This window comes from Crocodylus siamensis, chromosome 3 (assembly GCF_052110815.1).
Source record: "Crocodylus siamensis isolate JL-2025a chromosome 3, ASM5211081v1, whole genome shotgun sequence".
NCBI classification, from domain to species: Eukaryota; Metazoa; Chordata; order Crocodylia; family Crocodylidae; genus Crocodylus; species Crocodylus siamensis.
In genome coordinates this window covers 24,676,580-24,697,643 of record NC_143397.1, presented here as the reverse complement: position 1 = coordinate 24,697,643, position 21,064 = coordinate 24,676,580, and the positions used below count along the sequence as shown (strand labels likewise).

The 21,064-nt window shown below is 41.6% G+C and overlaps 1 protein-coding gene across 4 annotated transcripts in view; it reads left to right on the top strand.

Annotated features, from left to right (window-relative positions):
* CPLANE1 (ciliogenesis and planar polarity effector complex subunit 1) overlaps positions 1-21,064 on the top strand; it is a 104,046-nt gene that overhangs the window by 70,851 nt on the left and 12,131 nt on the right. For all 4 annotated transcript variants that reach the window (XM_090037955.1, XM_090037954.1, XM_090037956.1 and 1 more), the window contains exons 35-45: positions 2,173-2,345; positions 6,256-6,385; positions 10,053-10,107; positions 10,846-10,950; positions 12,744-12,836; positions 14,135-14,238; positions 14,494-14,692; positions 15,317-15,561; positions 16,438-16,531; positions 18,298-18,456; positions 19,736-19,766. In XM_090037955.1, the coding sequence (XP_089894081.1) occupies positions 2,173-2,345; positions 6,256-6,385; positions 10,053-10,107; positions 10,846-10,950; positions 12,744-12,836; positions 14,135-14,238; positions 14,494-14,692; positions 15,317-15,561; positions 16,438-16,531; positions 18,298-18,456; positions 19,736-19,766 (1,388 nt within the window). The remainder of the gene's footprint in view (positions 1-2,172; positions 2,346-6,255; positions 6,386-10,052; positions 10,108-10,845; positions 10,951-12,743; positions 12,837-14,134; positions 14,239-14,493; positions 14,693-15,316; positions 15,562-16,437; positions 16,532-18,297; positions 18,457-19,735; positions 19,767-21,064) is intronic.

Below are 21,064 nucleotides of genomic sequence, written 5' to 3'. Positions count from 1 at the left end.
CAGTAAATAGATTTCAATATAATACCAGCATGTAATATATTATTAGAAATTTGCAAGGGCAGAGACTATTAAAAGGTAAAAAATTTCTGTCCAGAGAGCTAGATTTCCTTGAACTCACATCCACATCGTGCATGTTCTTCATCCTCAGTAGCATACTTCAAAATTTTAAATGTTTTTTGAGATTTAAATGTTTTGGGAAAGGTTGTGCCAAAAAAAGGATTTTTCATAAAACCAGACAACTGAAAGTACTAAAGGAACTGAAGATCTGAGCTCCAGAAGCAACCAACAGCAATATTTCTTTCTACACTTTTTCCTTTAGTAATGTATCTTTTGATTGTTGTCTAGTCTCAGATATTTCTGTGGGCACGGAGACACCTACTTACATATTTACTCCAATCCAAGATGGGGGTTTTTTTCCCAGTCAGCATGGCGGGGTCTCATCTTGGATTCTAGTACCAGCTTGGGTCAGGTAGTGGCTCAGCTCTGGCTTTGGCCCTGGGCTCAGGGCTGAAGCTGGAGGTGAGCCACCACATCTTGGGCTACAGTGACTAAATTGGTGGGGGAAAGGGGCACACAGGTGGAAAGACTGCAGGGTTGGGAGGAACCTGGCCCAGCTAGGAGTTGCTGTGGCTTTTCCCTTGCTAGGCTGGGTCCAGGCCAGGGCCGCTGCTTCTGTTGTCTGCCCTGGAGAAGCAGAACTACAGCAGAAGGTAAATGGGGGGTATGTAGGGAGTGGAGGGAGCGGGCACAGAGGAGCAAAGGGTGGGTAGCTAGGCTGAAGGAGGCAGTGGGGGAGCAGGGGTGGGGAAGGCAGTTGGTGGGGGGTAGGCTTCAGGCAGATAAGGGGCTAAGGGAGGTATGGAGGGTCAGGGGGAAGGGAAGCATGTGGCAGGGGCTGCATGTAGAGTGCAGGCAGCAGGGGATTAGGTATGGGATGACAAGAGGCAGGGGACTGACAGGCAGGGATGTGGCCCTTCAGCCCCTGCCCCTGCTTTCCCCGTCACAGCAGTGGGAAGGATGTATTGAAAATGGCCTATCACTAATTAGATTCTATACACGAACAATTATAACAAACCTATAATTCTTCATGTATAAAATCTAATTTCACTCGGTGGGGGGGAACAGTCATCTTAAAATCAAAGTTGTTTTAGAATCAGGTAAATACAGTAATCCTTAGGGTAGTTTAGCTGCAGTTTAAACCTGAAGCAGACAGACACTACTATTTAAATCTTCCTGAAACAGTTCAAAAGTGTATGTGGAAAATCAAGTTCTGTTTTGAACTGGTTCATTGAACTGATTTAGTGTTACATGTGGACACCAAGCATTCTGTGACATGGTTCCGGTCAGTCCTCTAGGCATCCCAAATGGTATTTTTTCCCATCTCCCCCCACCGACCCCCATGCCCATACTGCTGCAACTGACCCCTCTTGTGCACAGCCAAAACTCTGCTCCCTCCCCTCTTCTCCACCCCCACTTTGCTTGCACATTTTATCAAAGAGTTGCCTTGCACTGGTTGTTCAGTAACAGCCATCTTTTTAACGACTAGCTGTGTCCTCGTTCCCTACTTGACCACAAGTCCTCAGCATGTGTCCTCAGCCCCTGAGAACCAAAAAGCATGGGTCCAAGCACTTCTTCCCCCTCCCCACCAAGTCAGTCAAGCACATTGCAGCCTGGCCATTTGCAGGCTTTTGAAGTTTGTTGAACCCATGTTTAGGAAATGGGAAAGCAGAAAAGTGACAATGCCACCACACACAGGTCACCCACCCCTGGGACTCCAAAAGCATGGGTGCTAGTAATCCCCTCCCACCTGTCCACTGCAAGGAGTAAGTGCTCACTTCTATCCCCTGGTATTGAAGCCATGGCATGTCTCACAATTGTGAACCAGTTCCCAATCAGTGACATTTTAGAATGGTTCAGTTGTTACTTGTATCTTCACCCATCTGTCTCCTATGTTATTTTGTGTAGTAATCTAAAAATTTGCTCCCTAATTTCAATTCCAAGATCTTGATTTGGCTGCTATTATTTGTAGCTTTTTTTTCCAGTTACTTCAATAGGAGTTGCAGCCACGTGCCTGAGGTTAGACTGAACCTGCTATGTAGTGTAATCCAGTCTGTTCTGGATTTGTTGTTATTTCTCTTTTACAGCTTTCTCAATTTCCTTCTCTCTGAACAGTTCCAAGCACCAAAACTCATCCCACTTCAAAAACTCATTGCATTCGAGCAAAGCCGCCAGCATACCAGTGCACCATGTCCCCTTGTTGGACAAGAGCATTCAGAACCAATTCGGTTGTTAAAAGCTGATAGTGAATCATTTGAATTAGGACACCTACGGAATAATAAAAAAAGGCAAGGACAAATTTTCAAGATTTGTTTTTCATTTGCAGAGATGTACTAGTAATCTGAGCCTTCTGCCTTTGACGTCAGTAGAAGTTTTTGCGGTGAGAACAATTGGACGCTAAATAATATGAGAAAAATGATAATGGGATATAGAATGTTTCACTTCTAGATCTGTGGTGTACATTTTTGTTACCTTCTCTTGACCATTCATTGTGTACTGAGTCTGTGCAGGAAATGATTTGGTTGTCACCAGCTATTTTGCATCAAAAAATGGTTACCATTGCTAGTGAACTTTTAGTTTTCAGAAAAGCGGACCATTAAATGGCATGTCTGATTTTAACTGAGGATAAGATTGTGAAATTTTCCTCATTTTTGAATCTGCTGAATCCAGTGGAGAGAACAACGGTTCGCTGATTTTAGGTCAATGCAAGATTGGGCTCTCAGCTAATTTTCTTTTGCTGGGTATGTCATCCATGACTTTTCAGTTGATTTTTACTTCACGTTATACTGGATCATTAATCACCTAAGCAGTGCAAACAATAGAGCGATGCTTAAACTTGCTTTAACTTGCCTTTAAGTTGTTCTGTAGGGCAGTGGTTCCCAAATTCTGACAGATTGCACACCATCAATTTAAAATGATACAATCTTAAATACCACCAGGAAATTTTTATCATATAAAGTAATTATAATAAATATGTTAACGTGTGCCACTGACAGGTTGTCTGCATACCACTGGTGGTACCCGTACCACAGATTGGGAACCGCTGCTATAGGGTCAATAGATGTTGTCAAGAAGCTTCAGAATAATTCTGTTTAACCCTGAAAGAGCTAATGATATCAAATCCCCCAGAGCAGTTTGTCCCTTTTTGCAATTATTACATTTTCTCACATAGATAATCACCTTTTCCCAAAACTGCCCCCCCAATTGTGTTGCATGTTTTAAGCAATGAAGCTGTTTTCTTCACTTCAGAACAAACCAGCCTGGAGAAATTATGCATGTCCTACAGATGCCAAGATAGCAGAGTCCTGTGTTAACCTTCTCACAGCCATAGCTATTGGCTTAGCATTGTAGCTTGCGCCAGAACCAGTAAGTGAGCTTCTGGTAGAATCTTAATGAGGCATGTGATGTGGAAACAACATTTTATTTACAGGGACTTATATAAGTAACTGCTTACAGTAAAGAACTAATTCTTGTTACTGTCTTTGCAAGCAGGGTTGATAACACAAGAAAAAAATTGTAACTGATAATCTGCAAACTTCTTACTGACAACCAAACATTTTTATTGACACCACGTTTTTTACTCAGGGGTGGGCTATTATTTTGGATGGAGGACCACTTACTGAGTTTTGTCAAGCTGGTGAAGGCCACATGGGTAGCCCCGTTTCTTGATGGGTGCCCTGCCACCTGGTTGCCATCTTGTGACTGGAAGTCTTGCTTCCTAACCTCTGACCTTTGCTACCAGATGTCCTCCGTTGCCCCCGGAAGTACTCCTTTCAGCAAGGGGTTTTGCCATCTCAGAACCGGAAAATTGGTTTATATATTCTAAAAAGCGAACTTCAACAGCTTCATTAATTTGATTTTTAAAAATATTTTTGACTTGATTTACATGTGTTTGTATAGTGCACATAGAGGTGATTGCACAATAGCTTAAAATGAAGTCTTACTCTTGTATATTGTGGGGGGTTGGTATAGGTTTGTGGGGAGCTATGGGTGTGTGGAGTGAGGAAGCATGTGAGTGTGTGTGGATATGTGGGGTACGGGTGGATATGGGGCCTGGGGGCCTGTGTCGGGGTAGGGTGGCTGGGGTTTGTGTATGGCAGTGTGTGTGGGGGGACGTGTATGGTGGGGTGTACGTGTGGGACTCGCCCTATGAACAGACACATGCACACTGTGCGCCTGCGCGCGCGCGCAGACACGCACGCGCACACACACACACACACCTCTCCCCCCTGTGCCAGCACTGTCCCATGCTCTGCGGTCCAGTGATACAGCCGGGAGCCACAGCTATGTGGTGCTGAAGCAGAGCGGGGGCAGGAAAGCGGGCAACTGGCTGGGGGTGTGCCAGAGCTAAGTTGCTCAAGCCTGTAAGCCTGCTGAGGGCTCCCCCTGGATCCTACTGACCCTGGCTCCTGTCAGCTTTGGCATGCAGCTGGGAGCAAATAAATATTAATTTAGTAAATTTTTTAGGTGCCCTGTGGGCCAGATAGAATGGCCTGGCAGGCTAGATCCTGCCCGTGTGCTGTATTTTGCCCACCCCTGTTCTTACTGATGTACATTTTTTATATCATGTAAATGTAACTCTTCAGAGAGGCTCTGTCCTGCCAGGTCCCAGTTAGAAGGGTCGGGTTGGAATTTAGGGGGTTTAACATCAACCATAGTTTAAAACAAAAAAAATGTTTGGTTGTCAGTAAAAAGTTTGCAGTAAAATTTTTTTTCTTGGCTATAATTCCCAGTTCAGCTGCAGCAATGGTTTTACACTGTGCTGCCCCCCTCTAGGGTTTCCTCTACACTGATGCCCCTGACTCCACCCTACAGCATGCTTCCTCCCTCATCCTACCCCCAGCCTTACCTGCATTGGACCCAATCCCCCTATCCCATCACAGACCCCTGCAGAAACCTATCTGCCACCCAGTAGTATTACAGGCAACCCAGGACACAACAGCAGCAGCACATGGCTGAGAGAACACTCCCTACAGGGTGCTACGCTCATGCCTACATACCAGGCAGTGCTGCTGTTCTCTGCTGGAGCTTCAATGAAGTTGAGGCTGCATAGTGTTTTTACTGATGACTGAAGTTCTTTGTTGTTTTGGGGGGGAGGTTTGCAGACTTTACTGACGGACATTTTTTGCCTGATTTTTTTTTTTAACTGACAATCTGTAAATTTACTAATAGTTGACAGCCCTGCTTGCAAGGGTCAAGAGATACCTTTATATGAACAGAGTAGGCTCTCCTGGAAACATTAGTGTCCAGCTGGCACCAGAAACTTCTTGGTGCCACACTTCATGGATTGTCTGTGTTCCCAGGAGGATTGAGTCTGTCACAGTCAATCAGTCTCTTTTTTTTTCTACATTCTGCCTTCCAAAATATGCACCTTCCAAAAAAAAAAGTGCATATTTTGTTTGGGAGTGTGTTGTATGTGGGAAAATATGTTTTAGTGCTTTCAGTGCTTTGAAACACTTACAGTGCTTTGAAAACGCACTCTTAAACTTAGATTTTGACACCTAAGTAAAAGAGTAACTGGAGTTTAAAATGTCTTGTTTTAAATTGTGTATGTTATAATATACGTACTGGCTTAAATCTTTGATAACTCTGACATTAAATATTTTTAAAGACACTTCACAGTTCTTTCAAGAAAACAAGTTATGTATATATATGTTTGTTTATTAGATGTACATGCTACCATTCTCACCAATTAGGATGGCTTGCAGAGCAAAATAACTCAAAATAAACAAAAATAACTTCTAACAGCCAGTAGAGTTTAAAATAAGCTGTTGAACAAAGTTGCATCGTAAGAATTGTTCATTGATAGCAACATAGATTTATTTCATGCTACAGCATTTCTTAATAGGGTCATCTGTGAGTATAGTACTTTTCCTTTCATTGTAGGCAAAAAATAACATAAATAATGTTTTACTGAATCACCATGCTATTTTGGTAAGAAAATTTTGATGTTTCAGATTCACTGTTGTATATTTTATGAACACTTAACCACAGCTGAGCTGTATTAGTTTTTGTTAGGCAATAAAAGGGTATTCTGGTTAAGTCTCAGTAAACCAACAGTTATTTTTTCATTTACCTTGGTTTTCTCAAATTTCTGGTATATAATAATATAGTAAATGTTTTTTCCTACTTATTAGAAAGATGCATGTTTCCAGTATCACCGAAGTAATTTTTTAGTTGTAATTAATATCTTAACAGACAGAAGAGGCGTGCTGAGAATCAGATAAAAGAGGAGAAGGAAAAGAAAAAAACAAGTGTGACATTCCGTCCAGAAGATTCTATTATTGGTAGCAATGATATAGAAGTAGCTGTTAAAACAGAAACACAGGTATAAGAAAATAATTATAATTCTGTCTTTCCTCTTTAATATTTTAAAACACTGATACAAGAGAGGCTAAACCAAGTATCCTGATAAATCTGTAGATACCCTTTCCTATCCCTTTCTAAGTGACACCACGTGCCTCTTCCCAACACGTGCACATCTTTTATTAATTCTTCTTTTTTTTTTTTTCCCAAGAAATTCTTCTTTTAACAGAAAAAAAATCATTTTTTTGTTCTTGTAAAATGCTTTACCGCATTTTCTGGTAAAAGCAAATTATCCAATAGGGAAATTATTATATGTGGTATCTAAGAACATGAAACTGGTGACAGGAACAAAATTGAAAATACAAGTTTCAGCTGAAAATTAAAAGATGCCCTGCCATTCCCCAAATGTCACTTTCACACCCTTTCTCTGCCTGATCTGTTGCCCTATCTGCTGCTGTGCTGTCTATCCCTTCCTGATCTGTTGTGTGCCACACAGAGGCTGCCTGTGCCAATTGTGACACTTATCTCTCTGGTTGGTTACTCCTGCTCTATGGTATATAGATTTAAAAAAGACAGAAATGTATTGCCATGAAAGCTAGTTAATACTGAAATAGACAAGTAGCATAATCAAACTGGAATAGCATATTTGCATGTTGTGCAAGACATCATTGGATTTGATATTTTCCCTACATCAACTTCAAGAAAAGTGCAGATAGCAAAACTGACCATTGTAAGTCGCCTTTGTGGATCTAACCAAATCATATAACACTGTCAGCAGAGCAGGCCTATTTGCAGTCCTAGAAAAGATAGGATGCCCACCAGTCCTGTTAAGTCTTGTACATTCCTTCCACGACAGCATGAAAGCAACTCTTCGGTTTCATGGGTCTACTTCAGACACCTTTGTAATGAAAAGTGGAGTGAAGTAAAGATGTGTTTTTGCCCTTACACTTTTTGGAATCTTCTTGGTACTCTTGAACTGCACGTTTAAAGATATGGAAGGTGGAGTGTACCTTTATACAAGATCAAGTGGGAAACCCTTCAATTCGTTAGGACTCAGAAGTGAACACTAAAGTTAGAAAGGTGCTTATCAGGGAGCTTCTATTCACTGAAGATGCTGCCCTTGTAGCCCATGACAAAGACCTACTACAAAAACTCATGGATCGCCTTTCAAGAGCTTGTCAAGCATTTGCTCTCACTATCAGCGCAAAGGAAACAGTTGTACTAGGACACGGAGTTCCACAAGATCCATCAATGACCCTTAATAAGAACCAGCTAGAAGTAGTCCAGAAGTTCAGCTACCTAGGCTCCACAGTGACCACCAACCTCTCACTGGGTGAAAAATTTAATGTTCACATCTGAAAGGCTGCCACCACTTCCAGTGGACTAAGTGAGCATGGAACAACTCAAGGCTTACCATCAAGACCAAAATTGAGTGCTCAGCACTCTCGTGTATGGTGGGGAAACATGGAAGATTTGTGCACATCAAGAGAAAAGTTTAGCAGCTTCCACCTGCACTGCTTATACCACATAAAATTCCAAACTCAGAGGTTCCTCAAAGGGCAAATGTACCAAGTGTGACAGCCATACTTAGAGATAACTGCGCTGGCTAGGCCATTTGAGCAGATTGGAAGATGCACATATACTCAAGGACATGCTTGTGACCGCCGGGCTTCAAATAACTGCTCTCGAGCGGTCTTTGCTCTACGGGTGGATGTCACCTCCCGGGCTCGTGTCGGTGCCGGAGTAGCTCTCTTCTTCCTGTGTCGCCAACCCCGTTCTCACCTGCCATCACTTGCTGTTCCTCAGTAGGAGGGGTCAGTTGACGGGATACTTGGTGGCCCGGGGTTCACCTGGCAGTCACGGAGCTTCGCCACCCCTACATCCCGGCCTCACGCCACCTTCGGTGCATCACCCATCCATTGGTCTCGTTCCCCACTGTGGGGTAACGTCTTCTGGCTTTGCCTTTAAGTGCCCACAGCCCCTAGCCCCTGTGACCACCATAAGGGCCTGCCTATCTACCCTCCTCACCTTCACCCCTTCCTTCAGGGGAAAACATACAAAAGGAAAGGTAAACTTTCAGAGGCTTCTCTTCAGCCTCAGTCCCCAGGGTTCATGCCCCTTTCTCTCTGCCCCTTTGTCTGGGGTGACTAAATAAACGGACCAACAAAATACAGATACCAGGTCACTCCCTACCCTCTTACTAGCTTACCCTGAACACTCTCCTTTCTGTGTCCTGTCGTCTTGGCACCCCACCTGTGGGTCGCATTGCTCCCAGATGCCTCTACAGTCGCATCTTCGGATACCGTGCCTGCTGCTCCCATGTTGTCCGGTGTGGAGTCCTGTCAAGATGTTTTGCCTCATGCCATCCACGTCCTTGCCAGCTTTCCCGGCTCCATGGATCCTGTGGTGAAGGTTCCTCCCATCGCTGGCAGCAGCTGCAGCTCCTCGCCTGTGCTGTCTGCCCCCTCTGCAACAGTGGTTGCCATTCTTATTTCTGCCAGCTGGCGTCCGATGCTGACATCATCGGCCAGCCATAATTGAACAAAAAGGCTGCTAACAAGCCACGCAGGTTCCTCTTTCTGCTCCATGTATGTCTCGTCCCGAGCTGCTGGTAAGTGCCGCTCATTATTTTGACTCCTGGGACAATGCTATGTGGGGAACTATTGGAAGGAACAAGAACAGCAGGACAACCCAAGCTTTGCTATAAAGATGCATGCAAACAAGAGACACAGGCATTTGGAACTGATCCTGGCCAATGGAAAACCTTAGCAAGCATCAGAACAAGTGATGTCATTGTCTCCACGAGGGCATTAAAGCCCATGACAAATTGGCTCCAACAGCTCGAAGAGAAAAGAGTCCGTAGGAAGCAAGCACTCCTGAAGCACCCAACCATGACACATACATTTGCAACCGTTGCCACAGATCATGCAAATCTCAGATTGGACTGTTCAGTCACATGAGGCACTGCAAACCATCTACTTCATAGGTTGCGATATCCACTGTCTCTAACAGATGAAAGGATGCTATTGACAACGTTGTGCAAGACATCACTAGATTTGCTTCCAATAAATACTTATGAGATGCTAAAAAGAGTTTTATCAGTATTAAAAAAAATCCCTTTATGATTACTCCTATGATCACCTTGATTTTTTCTGTAAAAAAAAATCTAGCGCATCCAGTTTTATACAGTTTTGGAACTAAGTTGACATTTATACACAGGAGTACCTACAGTGATAGGCTGTGATATTGTAAATTGTAAAACTATTTGTGTTCGTTCTTCAAATCCCTCCTATGCAGCATTTAAATTTGATTGAAGGTGGACATAGTACTATCAGGACCAGATTCATATAAAGAGTGATATAAACCCAGATTAAGTAAATCAAAAACAACAAACAAACAAAAAACACTTCAGGAAAGACCAAAGTGAGATGTAATGTTTTGAGCTGCAGCCTGAATATTTCCTTTAAATATCTCTGAAATGTTTATAATTAAAAAAAAAATACAAATGTAAGTGATCAACCTGTCTGATTCCATCTTTGTCTACGTATAATGCCATAATGAAGGAAAGAAGGTAGAGAAATTATGCTTTCTAATAAGTTTTAAAACCCCTGCTCAAAAGCAACGTGTTTAGAAGTTGAAAGCATCAAGAAATCCTGTAACCAGATCCAATCACATTTTTCTCTTATTAGGTTCAGCAAACAGAATCCAGCTGTTATCTAGCAGATGATTTTGTCACTTCACTTGGTATGTATATGTATTTTCCTTTAAAAAAAGTCAAAATCTAAGATGCGTCTAAGGCTATGAACCAAACGCATGGTTTCTTTAAACTGGCTGTTTAGCAAGGGGGCAAAAGAACATTCACGGAAAAAAAAAGAGTAGTCATCTTTCTTTATGGATCATTAAGTCATCATTATATTTAATTTTGCTAGAGCAAGAAAAAGAGAATCCATTCCCTGAACATGAATAGTAAAGAGATATATGCATTTTGCTTTAGAATATAGAGACAAATTAAATTTCTGTATTACACACACATATTATATATAATATATTACCCGAAGAAGAATGTCTTGCATTCAAAAGCTTGCCTAACTATCCCAACTATACTGTACAGTTGTTCCAATAAAGATATCACCCTAAGAAATCCTTGCCTCTCATTTATGTTACTTACTTACATATGCACGCCCCTAGCCCTTCAAACATGATCTGGCCAAATTCAGGATTGATTCAAGTTGATGCAACTAAAATTCAGTTGAGTAGGATCTTTTCAGATGATGATATGGTAATGAAATTGGGCAAATATTTTTACCAATATTTTTTTAAACATTTTTAATTAAATATGCTTAAATTTGTCTAAAAGTATGAGAAATAGTACACTTGCAGTGGTAAATTAGCTAGTTGTATTATAAAAGGAAGCTTATTGGTATATTTTTCTTTTCATCTTTCTTTAGTTCTATACAATCATTTTATTTTACACCATTTTAGACACATTCAGAGGTGCTGTTACTACTTCAGCAGCTCTACACTTCATGGCTTCCACAAGGAAAAAACCTGCAGAAGTTCAAGATGCAAGTACAAATACAGATCCAGGTAATATGCCAGCTGTAACCCATTTTGACTGTTACTTTACTGTCGTACAACCATTTAATTTCCAATACTGGTTTTTGAGTATTGTAATATTTGCTCATTTTTTATTTGTAAATGTGTCCAAAAATATTGTTAGATTTGTTTTTGGTATCATGATTTTTAAAAATTTAAATGCTTAAATTATATAGTAATCAAACCTTGTGGCAGAGGTTTTATATTATTAGACCAGCTAGATATTTGCAAAAAAATTTCATTATTTGCAAGCTTTTGGGCACAGGGAAACTTCATCAGGCTTAGGAGATTGCAAAGACTGTAAAAGTTCTCCTAGGTAGAAAATGAAAATTCATATTTCACAGGAGAGCTGAAGGTGTAGTAGTGAAGTTTCCTGTTTGGAACAGTTCATTTTGTGCAGATTGGGCTCAGAGAAAAGTTGGAAAAGACTTTTTACCTCAGTGTTTTCTGGTTGTAAGCAGGATGTTGAATCATATTTCTTTCTGGTTATGATGTTTCATAATTCACTGAAGACTGGAAAGATTGAATGCTCTTCCAGGCAGGAATCTCTTTTGTAGAGCGGTATCTCCATGCTCTTGGAATGCAAATTAGCTCAAACAAAGGCAGGAACTGGGTCTACGTTTCAGGTGGTAAATTTGGCTTCCCTCTTCTAAAACTATCAAGGTTTCATTTAAAAAAGCGGCTAAAATTCAGTTATCTTCCGTGGGTCAGGTATTCAGGTTGTTTCCATACTGGTCCAGAGGCAAAAGGAATCAAAATTCATGGCAGGTGTGATAACTTTTATTAAACCGACTAGATATTTTGCAAAAAAAATTATTTATTTGCAAGCTTTTGGGCACAAGCACCCATCATCAGGAATATTTTAAAGACTGTAAAAGTTAGCAAAGATTATAAAGATTATAGGAGATTGCAAAAATCATAAAAGTTCTCTTGGGTATAAATGAAAATACATAATTCACGGTATATAGTAGAAGTTTCTATTCCTGAAGATATTCAAATTAAAAAATTACAACCATGCTGTTATAGTGAAGCAGATACAGCCTACACTAAATACCAGGTAGAACAATTATTTTTGTTTAACTTCATTATGTAAATGAAAATCATCACTTAAAAAGGGAAGAGGGTAGTACACCTATGGAGCTGTTATCAGAAATAGTTACAGACCAAGTATAGAGCTGTTGAAATAGCTAAACTTAATTATGTCAAAGAATAAGATCATTCAGAAGCCAAGAAAATTGTTACTACTTGTGGAATAGAGAGGTAAGTGCATGGAGCAAGTAAATGAGCCATAAAATGAACCATTAAACCATTCTTCTATGTAAAGTCTGTGTTTGGTAGTGCCCAATACAGTTATCAATTTTAGTTCCCAAGGCCCATTTACTGAAAGTGTTTTATAGGCTACTCTTGAGAACAAGGAGTATGAAGTTAGAGATTGGGGTGGTGGTTCAGTGAAGTGTTTTTTCCTCTGCTGATTTGGAGTTTTTATCTGTTATCATTTTTTTGCAGCAGTGAGGGAGGGGCACAAATTCACAGCATTCATGGCATTCCAATAATTAGATTCTAGACATGGAAAATTATAACAAAATTATAAATTTTCCATATATAAAATCTAATTTGGTGGTTGCTTAAATTCAGGGGTGCCTTGGTTTCAAGTAAATATGGTACTTCTCTTTTCTTTGAGAGTGTTTGTCAATGGATAATAAGTATTATATGTTTTCACATAACATTTTTTACTTGTCTTTATATTAATCTATTTTAATTTTGCTTTTTTCTTTCCAATCAAGTTCTCGGGTCACATCAGGATGTCAAATTTGGCTCTGAAGATGTATTTTCTGAGCCTGGAAAAAAGCAATCAGCCATTTCTGCTCCTGCATCAGGTGTGCTGTCTGGCTTTGTCATCTTGTTGATTGTTGGTGTTTTCTGTAAAAAAGAAGTTCTGCATTTTATCAAATAAATATATCCACTAGTTGAATTGACAGTATATTGTAGAAGGCACATAAGCAGTTGAAAGTTAAGTTGAAATACAGTCCATACCCCTAACAAAATCCAAGACTGTTTATGTTAGGCAAATAGGACTTAACACTCAATAACATATGCATAAGTAGTTGCAAGTTACGCTTACAGTTTGGGGAGTTGCATTTTATGATTTTTTAATAAGTTAATGTGGTACTTTGTCCAGTAGTGGTTTGGGAGCATTGTGCTCGTCAGATTAACAGTTAAGATGTCATACGTGTTCACCCAACATGCCTGCTATAAGCAGTGGTTACTGTAATATAAAATAAATATTTCATGAAAAGATTTCTGTGAGTGCACTTTATAACGCCATAGTCCATGCTTTTGTCTTGAGAAAGCAATTTGCTTTCTCATATTTTTCCGCAGGATATTGTCCCTCTGATCTTTCAAACTGGTTTTTGCAAAGTGGCATCTGATTGTGTTTTGTGCTGAAAACTTTTGGGGAGTAGGTGGGAAGGTGAAGGAGCGTGATTTGTTCAGAGGAGAGTATATGATGAAGATTTTTTTTGTTTGAAATGGGTTTTCTGTTTGTTTTATTTTATAGTTTTAAGCCCCTGAATATGGGGATTTGTAACGGAGATACCCTTTTAATGCCAATATTTTAATATATTTCCAATAAGAATGTATAGCTAGCAGAAGGAGGATTACTATAATTTTATTAAATTAGTCTAGACCCATAGAAGTCATATGTGGGACAGACCCGTTAAGTCACACAGATAATTTGTTCTTGCCAGTATATGATTGTTACCAGCCATGTTTTGTTCATTTTAGGTTAAGACTGCCACTTTGGGCATACTGTTCTGTGCTCTAGTAATTTATTGCATTGCAAAATAATGTGTGTTCTATGGGGTTTATTTTCCTAATATGTTGTGTGTCTAAAGCAAGACATCAATTTGGGGAGTTTTAAGTAAAAGACTGTTTTGGAAACAAGTTATAATTTATAGTGTTCTATAACACCATTTTCTATTTTGATTCTGCTCTAAAAAATATGAATGACCATTAAATAACAGTATGACATAGTATATCAAGTACACTTACTCTTGTAAAAGTGCTGTGATGACAAGCTTTCTTTAATCCTTCAGTAAGTACATGCGTGTTTCTAAATAATTTTTCAAGTATGCCGGGAGTATTTACTGTATGTGGCAATTCCTTTCTTTTCTAGAGCAATTGCTTTCAAGTGTCCCTCAGATGTTGACACCAGATGTGTACTTAAACCTCAGGTTTCCCCCTGCAGCAGAAGAGAAGCCTGATGCTACACCTGACTTGGTTAGTGCTCAGGAATATTTTTCTCATAAAAGAATTTCAACGTGCTATTTGTAACTATTCACATGTACTTGAGTTCACCTCACCAGTATCTATGAAACCTTATAGAAGGACTTACTTTTTTATTCCAAAGACATAACTATCTTGTTCAACTCAACCACCTAAACTAATAAATGGGTTAGAGTTGGAGATAATGAACAGTCTACCACACATGTATATGATGTGTATTGTTTTTTGATTTTTCCGCCTGTGGTTCAGGTTAGACACAAATATATCAGCGTGATTGACATTGAAGAGAATGATCTCCTGAAGGATTTGCCTGTCATACCTGAATCTACAGAAATGATAGATACCACACAACAACTTAAGAATCTTGAAGTGCCATCTTCTGCCAAACTGCATCATTTGGCAGCCTCTGTCACTAATACAGTTCCTCCCAGTGATTTTCAGAGAAAAGGTAACAAGTATTAATTGACTCATATTTATTTAGCAGAAAAAAGGCTAACAAAAACTTTCATTGTAGTGCCATTTCCCTTCTACCTGAAAGACACAGCCATTTTTCCATTCTTTTCTACTCCCTTCAAGCCTAGCCCTTCCGCTTGAGAAACTCCAGAGTTGCTCTGCACTTTGTTTTTCCCTTTGAGCTCCTTCTCTTCTTGAGATGCTCTGTGATTCTTCACCATTCTCACTGTTGTCATCCCCTGGCAATGGAGCCTGCACTGCCAGAGAGCTGCCTGTCAAAAGGGTTAGGATTTCACTGTAGTGAAAGGGCTGTATGAAATGCAGTGATGTCTTGAAGAATTCCCACTTGTTGCCAAGCAGAAGGAACAGCGGACATTTTCCAACCCTCCCTTGTGACATAGATCCCCAGATTTCTGTAGGTTCTGGGATAATGGGAAACGTTGAATGTTTTTCTTTGGTTTGGGAGCAAGAAGATTTATGTACTAAAGAGACCATTTTCTTTAATCCTGTTTGCACCTCAAAACATGGAGGTAAATCTCATATACATGCCCACACCTTTAATATTGAAAAGTTTGAAGGTGACACTGTTCCCACCCCCACCCCACTTTTTTGTTTCAAGATAAACATCTCCAGCATGTGTCATTGCAAATACCAGAAGAGAATATTAAGTCAGATTCTTTCAGAGACAGCCTGACTTGGAACCTGATGCATGAAGATGTCAGCACCATCCCTTCTCCAGGGCTGACAGCCAAACTGATTAGCAAAGAATATCTTTCCACAAAACTTCAGGAAATGGATATACAACTGCTGGCACTACAGAACATAGCAGAGAACATGGAGAAGGATTTCAGCAACACTAAACTTGTGAGTTTAGACCATCTGTCTGCTCCCCTTTTTGAAATGATTTTGTTTTTTCTTTCAGTTAAAATTAGAATTTAGATTGTGCAATGATATATTTCCTAGCCAGGTTTGTATATTTAAAAAATGGAGGATTACATACTGTCCCTTTACCTTCAGTGTTGGATATGTAAGTCAGAGAATCATAGAAAAGTAGGACTGGAAGGGACCTCTGGAGGTCATCTAGCCCAACCCCCTGCCTGAGGCAGGATCCTCCCTATCCAACGAGTCAGCCCTGTTACACATCTTCAATGCATAACACCCTAACCTGCCACAGTTAAAGGAGGGGGACAACAATGCAGGATTATTAAAATATGCTTGGGAGATCCAAGGAAGAGGGCCTTGTCCTTCACTACAGGGGAAGGCAAACACCCCCTCCCCCCCATACAAAACAGTCTGACTTTGGAATAAAATTGCTTCCTGGCCCCAGTGTGGTGTTTGGTGTGATCTTGAGCATAGAGGCAAGACCATCTAGCTAGGAACCTCCAGAGTTTTGTCACAGCAGGAGCATTGGCACACGCCAGGCATAATTTCCAGCCTTGGCTGCAGCCATTGCCTCTGCAAGAGGCGGGAAAAAAAACCTGGCACATTTAGCAGCAGGAGAGGGGGGGAAAAATCTTCCTAGCCCCATTTGGCAACCAGAAAAGTCCAGAAGCATGGACAAGATATGTAGTGTAGCACTGAACAAGACTTGTATATGACACCTTTGATTCTTCCACTGCCAGTAATCTATGAGAATATTAAGAAAAAGAATAATGGTAAATGATTTTAAAGAAAAAAATCACTTTGGAACAATCCTTTTTAAGAATATTTGATATATAGTTGTTTTTATTCCTGTCTTAGTTGGTAAATACAATAGAAGATTTAGGAATGGCTGCTGATCCTGACATAGGGGCTACTTCCTTTTTCTCAGAAGGCACTGGAGTTATAGATGAAGGTATGTGTCAGGGGAATGGCAGATAGAAGGCCATGTGTTTAACTATGGAATTCTGCAAATGTATTATTATCACTTCAGTGTTACCTTAGAAGGTTTCAGTGAACAGTACACTAAATATTACAAAGCTGGTAAAAAAAATCGGCTTACTCATCCAAAAGAAAATGAAAGGTAGAAAAATCAGGATACTGATATATGAAGTGTTTACTCAACATTATTGTACTTGAAGATACACACATGTGCTCTTAATTGTTTCCATGGCTTGGATGCAGAACCCAATCTTGAATTTTAGAGGTGATGGTACTTACTGCTGCTCTCTTGTAAAATCAGATATTTTGTATGTATAGACTTGCTCATTACATTGTATAATATGGTAATTTGACCTCTGAGACCATGTCCACACGTCCGTGGACAGTTGGCTCCCTGGAGACAACTAGTGATGGTGCACCTTGTGCCACCACTAGTTATCCCCAGGGAATGGCTGTGCCACGTGCACTCTGGAGTGCAGCAAGTGGCCCTGGGTGGTATAAGGGAGGCTGGGACCAGCACTGGGTCCAGCAGGCTTACCTGGGATCCTGGGGCATCCACTCTGCCACTGCAGGACACAGGATACTGGGTGAGATGGACCCATGGTCTGTCCTAGTAAATGTCATTTTTTTTTATGTTCCTGTTCCAGATGCTGATCTGTGGTTCCCATCAGCCTAGGCCCTCTGGCAAAACTAGCTACAATATAGTCTTTGCACTCCCATGTCCAAGAGGAAAAATATTTTCTTGAGCTCTTTGGACAGTGCAGAGTCATACTCCTCACACTGTGGGTCTCTGTCTATGAAGCATAATTGATTTCTTGGCTTGTTCACTATGCTGTCCATAGTGGAATTAAAACAGGGGTGGGCTATTATTTTGGCTGCAGGTCTACTTAATGAGTTTTTGGGGACCTGTTGAGGGCCATATCCATCTCTCTGTCTCCTCTTCCCTCTGTACCTGTCACCCTCCCGAACCTAACTGAAGCTGTAGTTTAGCAGGAGCTCTTAGCTATGGATCCAGGCAGGAGCTGCTGCTGTGTCTGGCAGGCAGTAGAATCAGAACCAGCCAGCACTGTCACAGCTGATGCTGATGTCTGCCCAGCTAAGCATGGCAGCTGCTGCATGAGTCCACAGCTGAGCACTGGGGCTCCTGGCGAACTACAGCTTCTGCCAGCTTCTGGAAGAAATGGTGGGCAGGGAGGGGGGAACGGGCAGGAGAGACAGATGCTGGCAGCAGCTCCTGCCTGGGTCCATGGCTGAAGCCACTGGCAAGTTCTATGTCAGGGATCTGGGCAGGAGCTTCCACCGTGCTGGGAGGGCAGCGGTTCAGCTATGGATGCCTCCAGCAGGTTCTGTATCCAGGCTCCTGAAGCTGCCCACAGTATCCGCATCTGATGCCACCATCTGCCTGTTGTGGTGGAAGCCCCGCCCAGGTCCACAGGGCAGAGGTAGTCCCGCCCACCCAGCGACATGTGACAACCAGAGCCACCAGCTGCCCACGAGCCATATCCACTGAGTTGACAGCCATCCACCCGTGGGCCAGATCAAATCTGTTGGTGGGGCAGATCCAGCCCACGGGCCATATTTTCCCCACCCTGATCTAAAATGGAGTGTTTGTTTTGGGTTAGAAGGGCATGCTCATTTTTTCAAAGTACAAATTCCTAATTGTGATATTTTTACACTGTATTTTATGTCAGTTTCTTTTTGTGTTCCTTACTATGTCTATTAATCCTTCTATTGCATTAGGATGTTGTTCAAGTCGTACGAGTTTTGATGTTATGGATAAAGAAAATGAGGGTGCAAAACCTGAATACTCTGTATGTAGTTTTACTGCCTTACAGACTTGCTCCGTTTCCCCTGCAACTTCAGCTGCTAACTTTCCCAGTGGCACACAGTCATCTTCTGGTACAGTTTTAATTTACTCTTTTCCCCGCCCCATCCTTGTTTTAAAAAAAAAAAAGGCAAGCAGGCCTTGTATTAATATTTTCCATTAGTATACTGTGAAATATAGTTATAGTAATATGTTTGTAGACGGTCAGTTTACAGCCTTTTTACATTGCTTGATTAAAGTATCTGGAATTAGAAATTATGTTTCTGTAATAGATTTTTATATAATCCTAGTCTCCTTAGTAAGCTCTAGGGGTGGACTGATAAAGATTTTTTTGGCCAATACCGATGGCCGATTATTAACCGGCCACATCGGGTGATACCGATCCAATTGCCGATATGCCGCCTGGCAGCTTGAAGAGCAGTGACCAGCCATTAAGTCTGTGGGGGGGGTGGGGCGTAGGTGGGCATAGATAGAGGGGTGTAGGCGGGCACAGATAGAGGTCCCCATGGTGAGGGAGGGAAGGGGGTTAGGGCAGTGGCAGGTGCTGCCCAGCCAGGGTAGAGTTATGGGGTGGAACCACAGGCAGCTCATCTAGAGGGCATAGGGAGGCAGCTCCTGCTGCTGAGTGCATCCCCCAGGGGAGGCATGGGGGGGGTATGTGCCCCCCAGATTTGTGTGCAGGCGAGGGTGGGCTGGGGGATGTGCTAGCCTTTCTGTGGTTGGGGGCTGGGCCAAGGATGCAGTTGGGGCAGGTGACAGCAGAGCAGGTACGGGCAATAGGGTGGGCTGCAGCCCCAAATTCACTGTAGCCACCTCTCGCAGCACTGCCACTGCCCTCCCTGTCTGTGTCGAATGCAGCCCTGGCCCAGTCCCTGCCAGGAAGAGACCAGTGAAGCCGATTGCCGATAATGCCAATTGTCCTTTTATCAGTGCTGATACGGTATGAATCAATATATTGGTGCATCTCTAGTAAGTTTTCTGTGTAAGCAGTGGTAAATCGCAAGTGCCCAAGCAAGGCCAAATCAATTGGATAAATGTTACTAAGTTTATAGACCATCTATATTTTAAACTGGTTGCTGAGTCTTAATACAGATACAAGATGACATTTTCAGCGGCACAAGTTAGTTAACAATATTTAGTTGTACAATATTCTATTTATTCACTTCAATATAAACATATGTAAACTTTTATTTATATATATATATATATATATATATATATAATACAAGCATATTCAGTTTGAAGGGTTTCTGTTTCATCTAAAAAAAATTATTTTGTGACCTTTGCACAGAAGTTGCATATTAAACATACCTGTGTTTAAATTGCTATTAATTAAACCTATTTCTGTTTCAGACATTCAAATAAACAAAGAATTAGGCAATAGGTAAGGATCTTGAAAATACCTGATTTTATTGAAAATATTTATTTTATACTAAATCACCACTGTTGTGTTTTATAAAAATCATACTGAAATAAGGTGTTAAAAGCTGGAGATGATATTAGTAGAGAAATCCAGGCATTAATAGAATTATGTTCTGAATATTATGCTTTTTAGTAATTTGCTTTTACACCACTAACATGAATCAGAATAATCTTAACATACACTAATAGAATTAGAATTAAAATAAACAGATTTTATGTGAGACACTGTACAGCTGTAGTAGGCAACTTTTTCCACTTGCAGACCAGAGTGCTCCATCCTTACCTGGCATTTTTCCTGCGGTAACATGAGAAGTCTGCCAGTACTTCTTCCTGCAGTGACACAGGGAAAAGTCCCACCTCCACAGGCCAGATCCAACTTATGGAGTCATTGGGCACGTCCACACATGCAAGCACATGAGCTTGTAGCAGCTCAAGTAGAAGCGATGCTTTTTGCCTCAGTGCATGTGCTCAGACATGCACTTTGTTGTGGAGCAAATTGTGCTACTTGGGGCAAAATAACTCTGCCTGGCTCCTCACGGATCTGCAGCCAGGGGCAGCTGAAGCACAGGGCCAGCACCTGTGCTGTCCCCAGCAGTATAAAAAGCTGCCCAGGCAGGTAGCTCAGGGCTACTCGCTCTCAGGAGCTTCTAAGGCCCAGCCAATTGGTACCTGGGTACTCTACCCCTTGTGCCAGCTGGACTGCTGAAGCAGCATTGAGAGTTCCTTGCATCCTCTACCCACTGCAACAGTCTGGCAGTGGGGGCTGCTGCCTGGCTGTGATCTGCTGCATACCTGCCAGACGCAGATGAGGCATCTGTCCCTCTGGGCCAGCTGCCAGTGGGCTGTGGCTGTAGAGTTGGCCTTTGTGCGACACTACTGCCATGCGTGCCCCCTGCCCAGCCATCTGGGCAGCTAGTGACCGGAAGATGTTCCAGGTGTGGTGGCCTGCTTTGAACTGTCAAAGCATGTCCTCCTGGCCCCAGTTGGCCAGGAGTTCAGCCATCTCCATCTGGGTCCAAGGTGCCAGCCCTGAGCAGGCAGGGTCCTGCCACTGGCCTCCCTAGCAGGAATTCTGGTGTTCCCTATTAGAAAACTGAAAAATCCCTGATAAAAAAAAAATCCCAACGTCACACTGTAAAATACCCCCAAATCCATGTTCCTCCACAAGTAAAACAAAAGACCACTATAAGGAAAGAGAGCGAGAGATTGAGACAGAGACAGCGATAACGATCATTTGGGCAAGGTTTTATTGATACATCT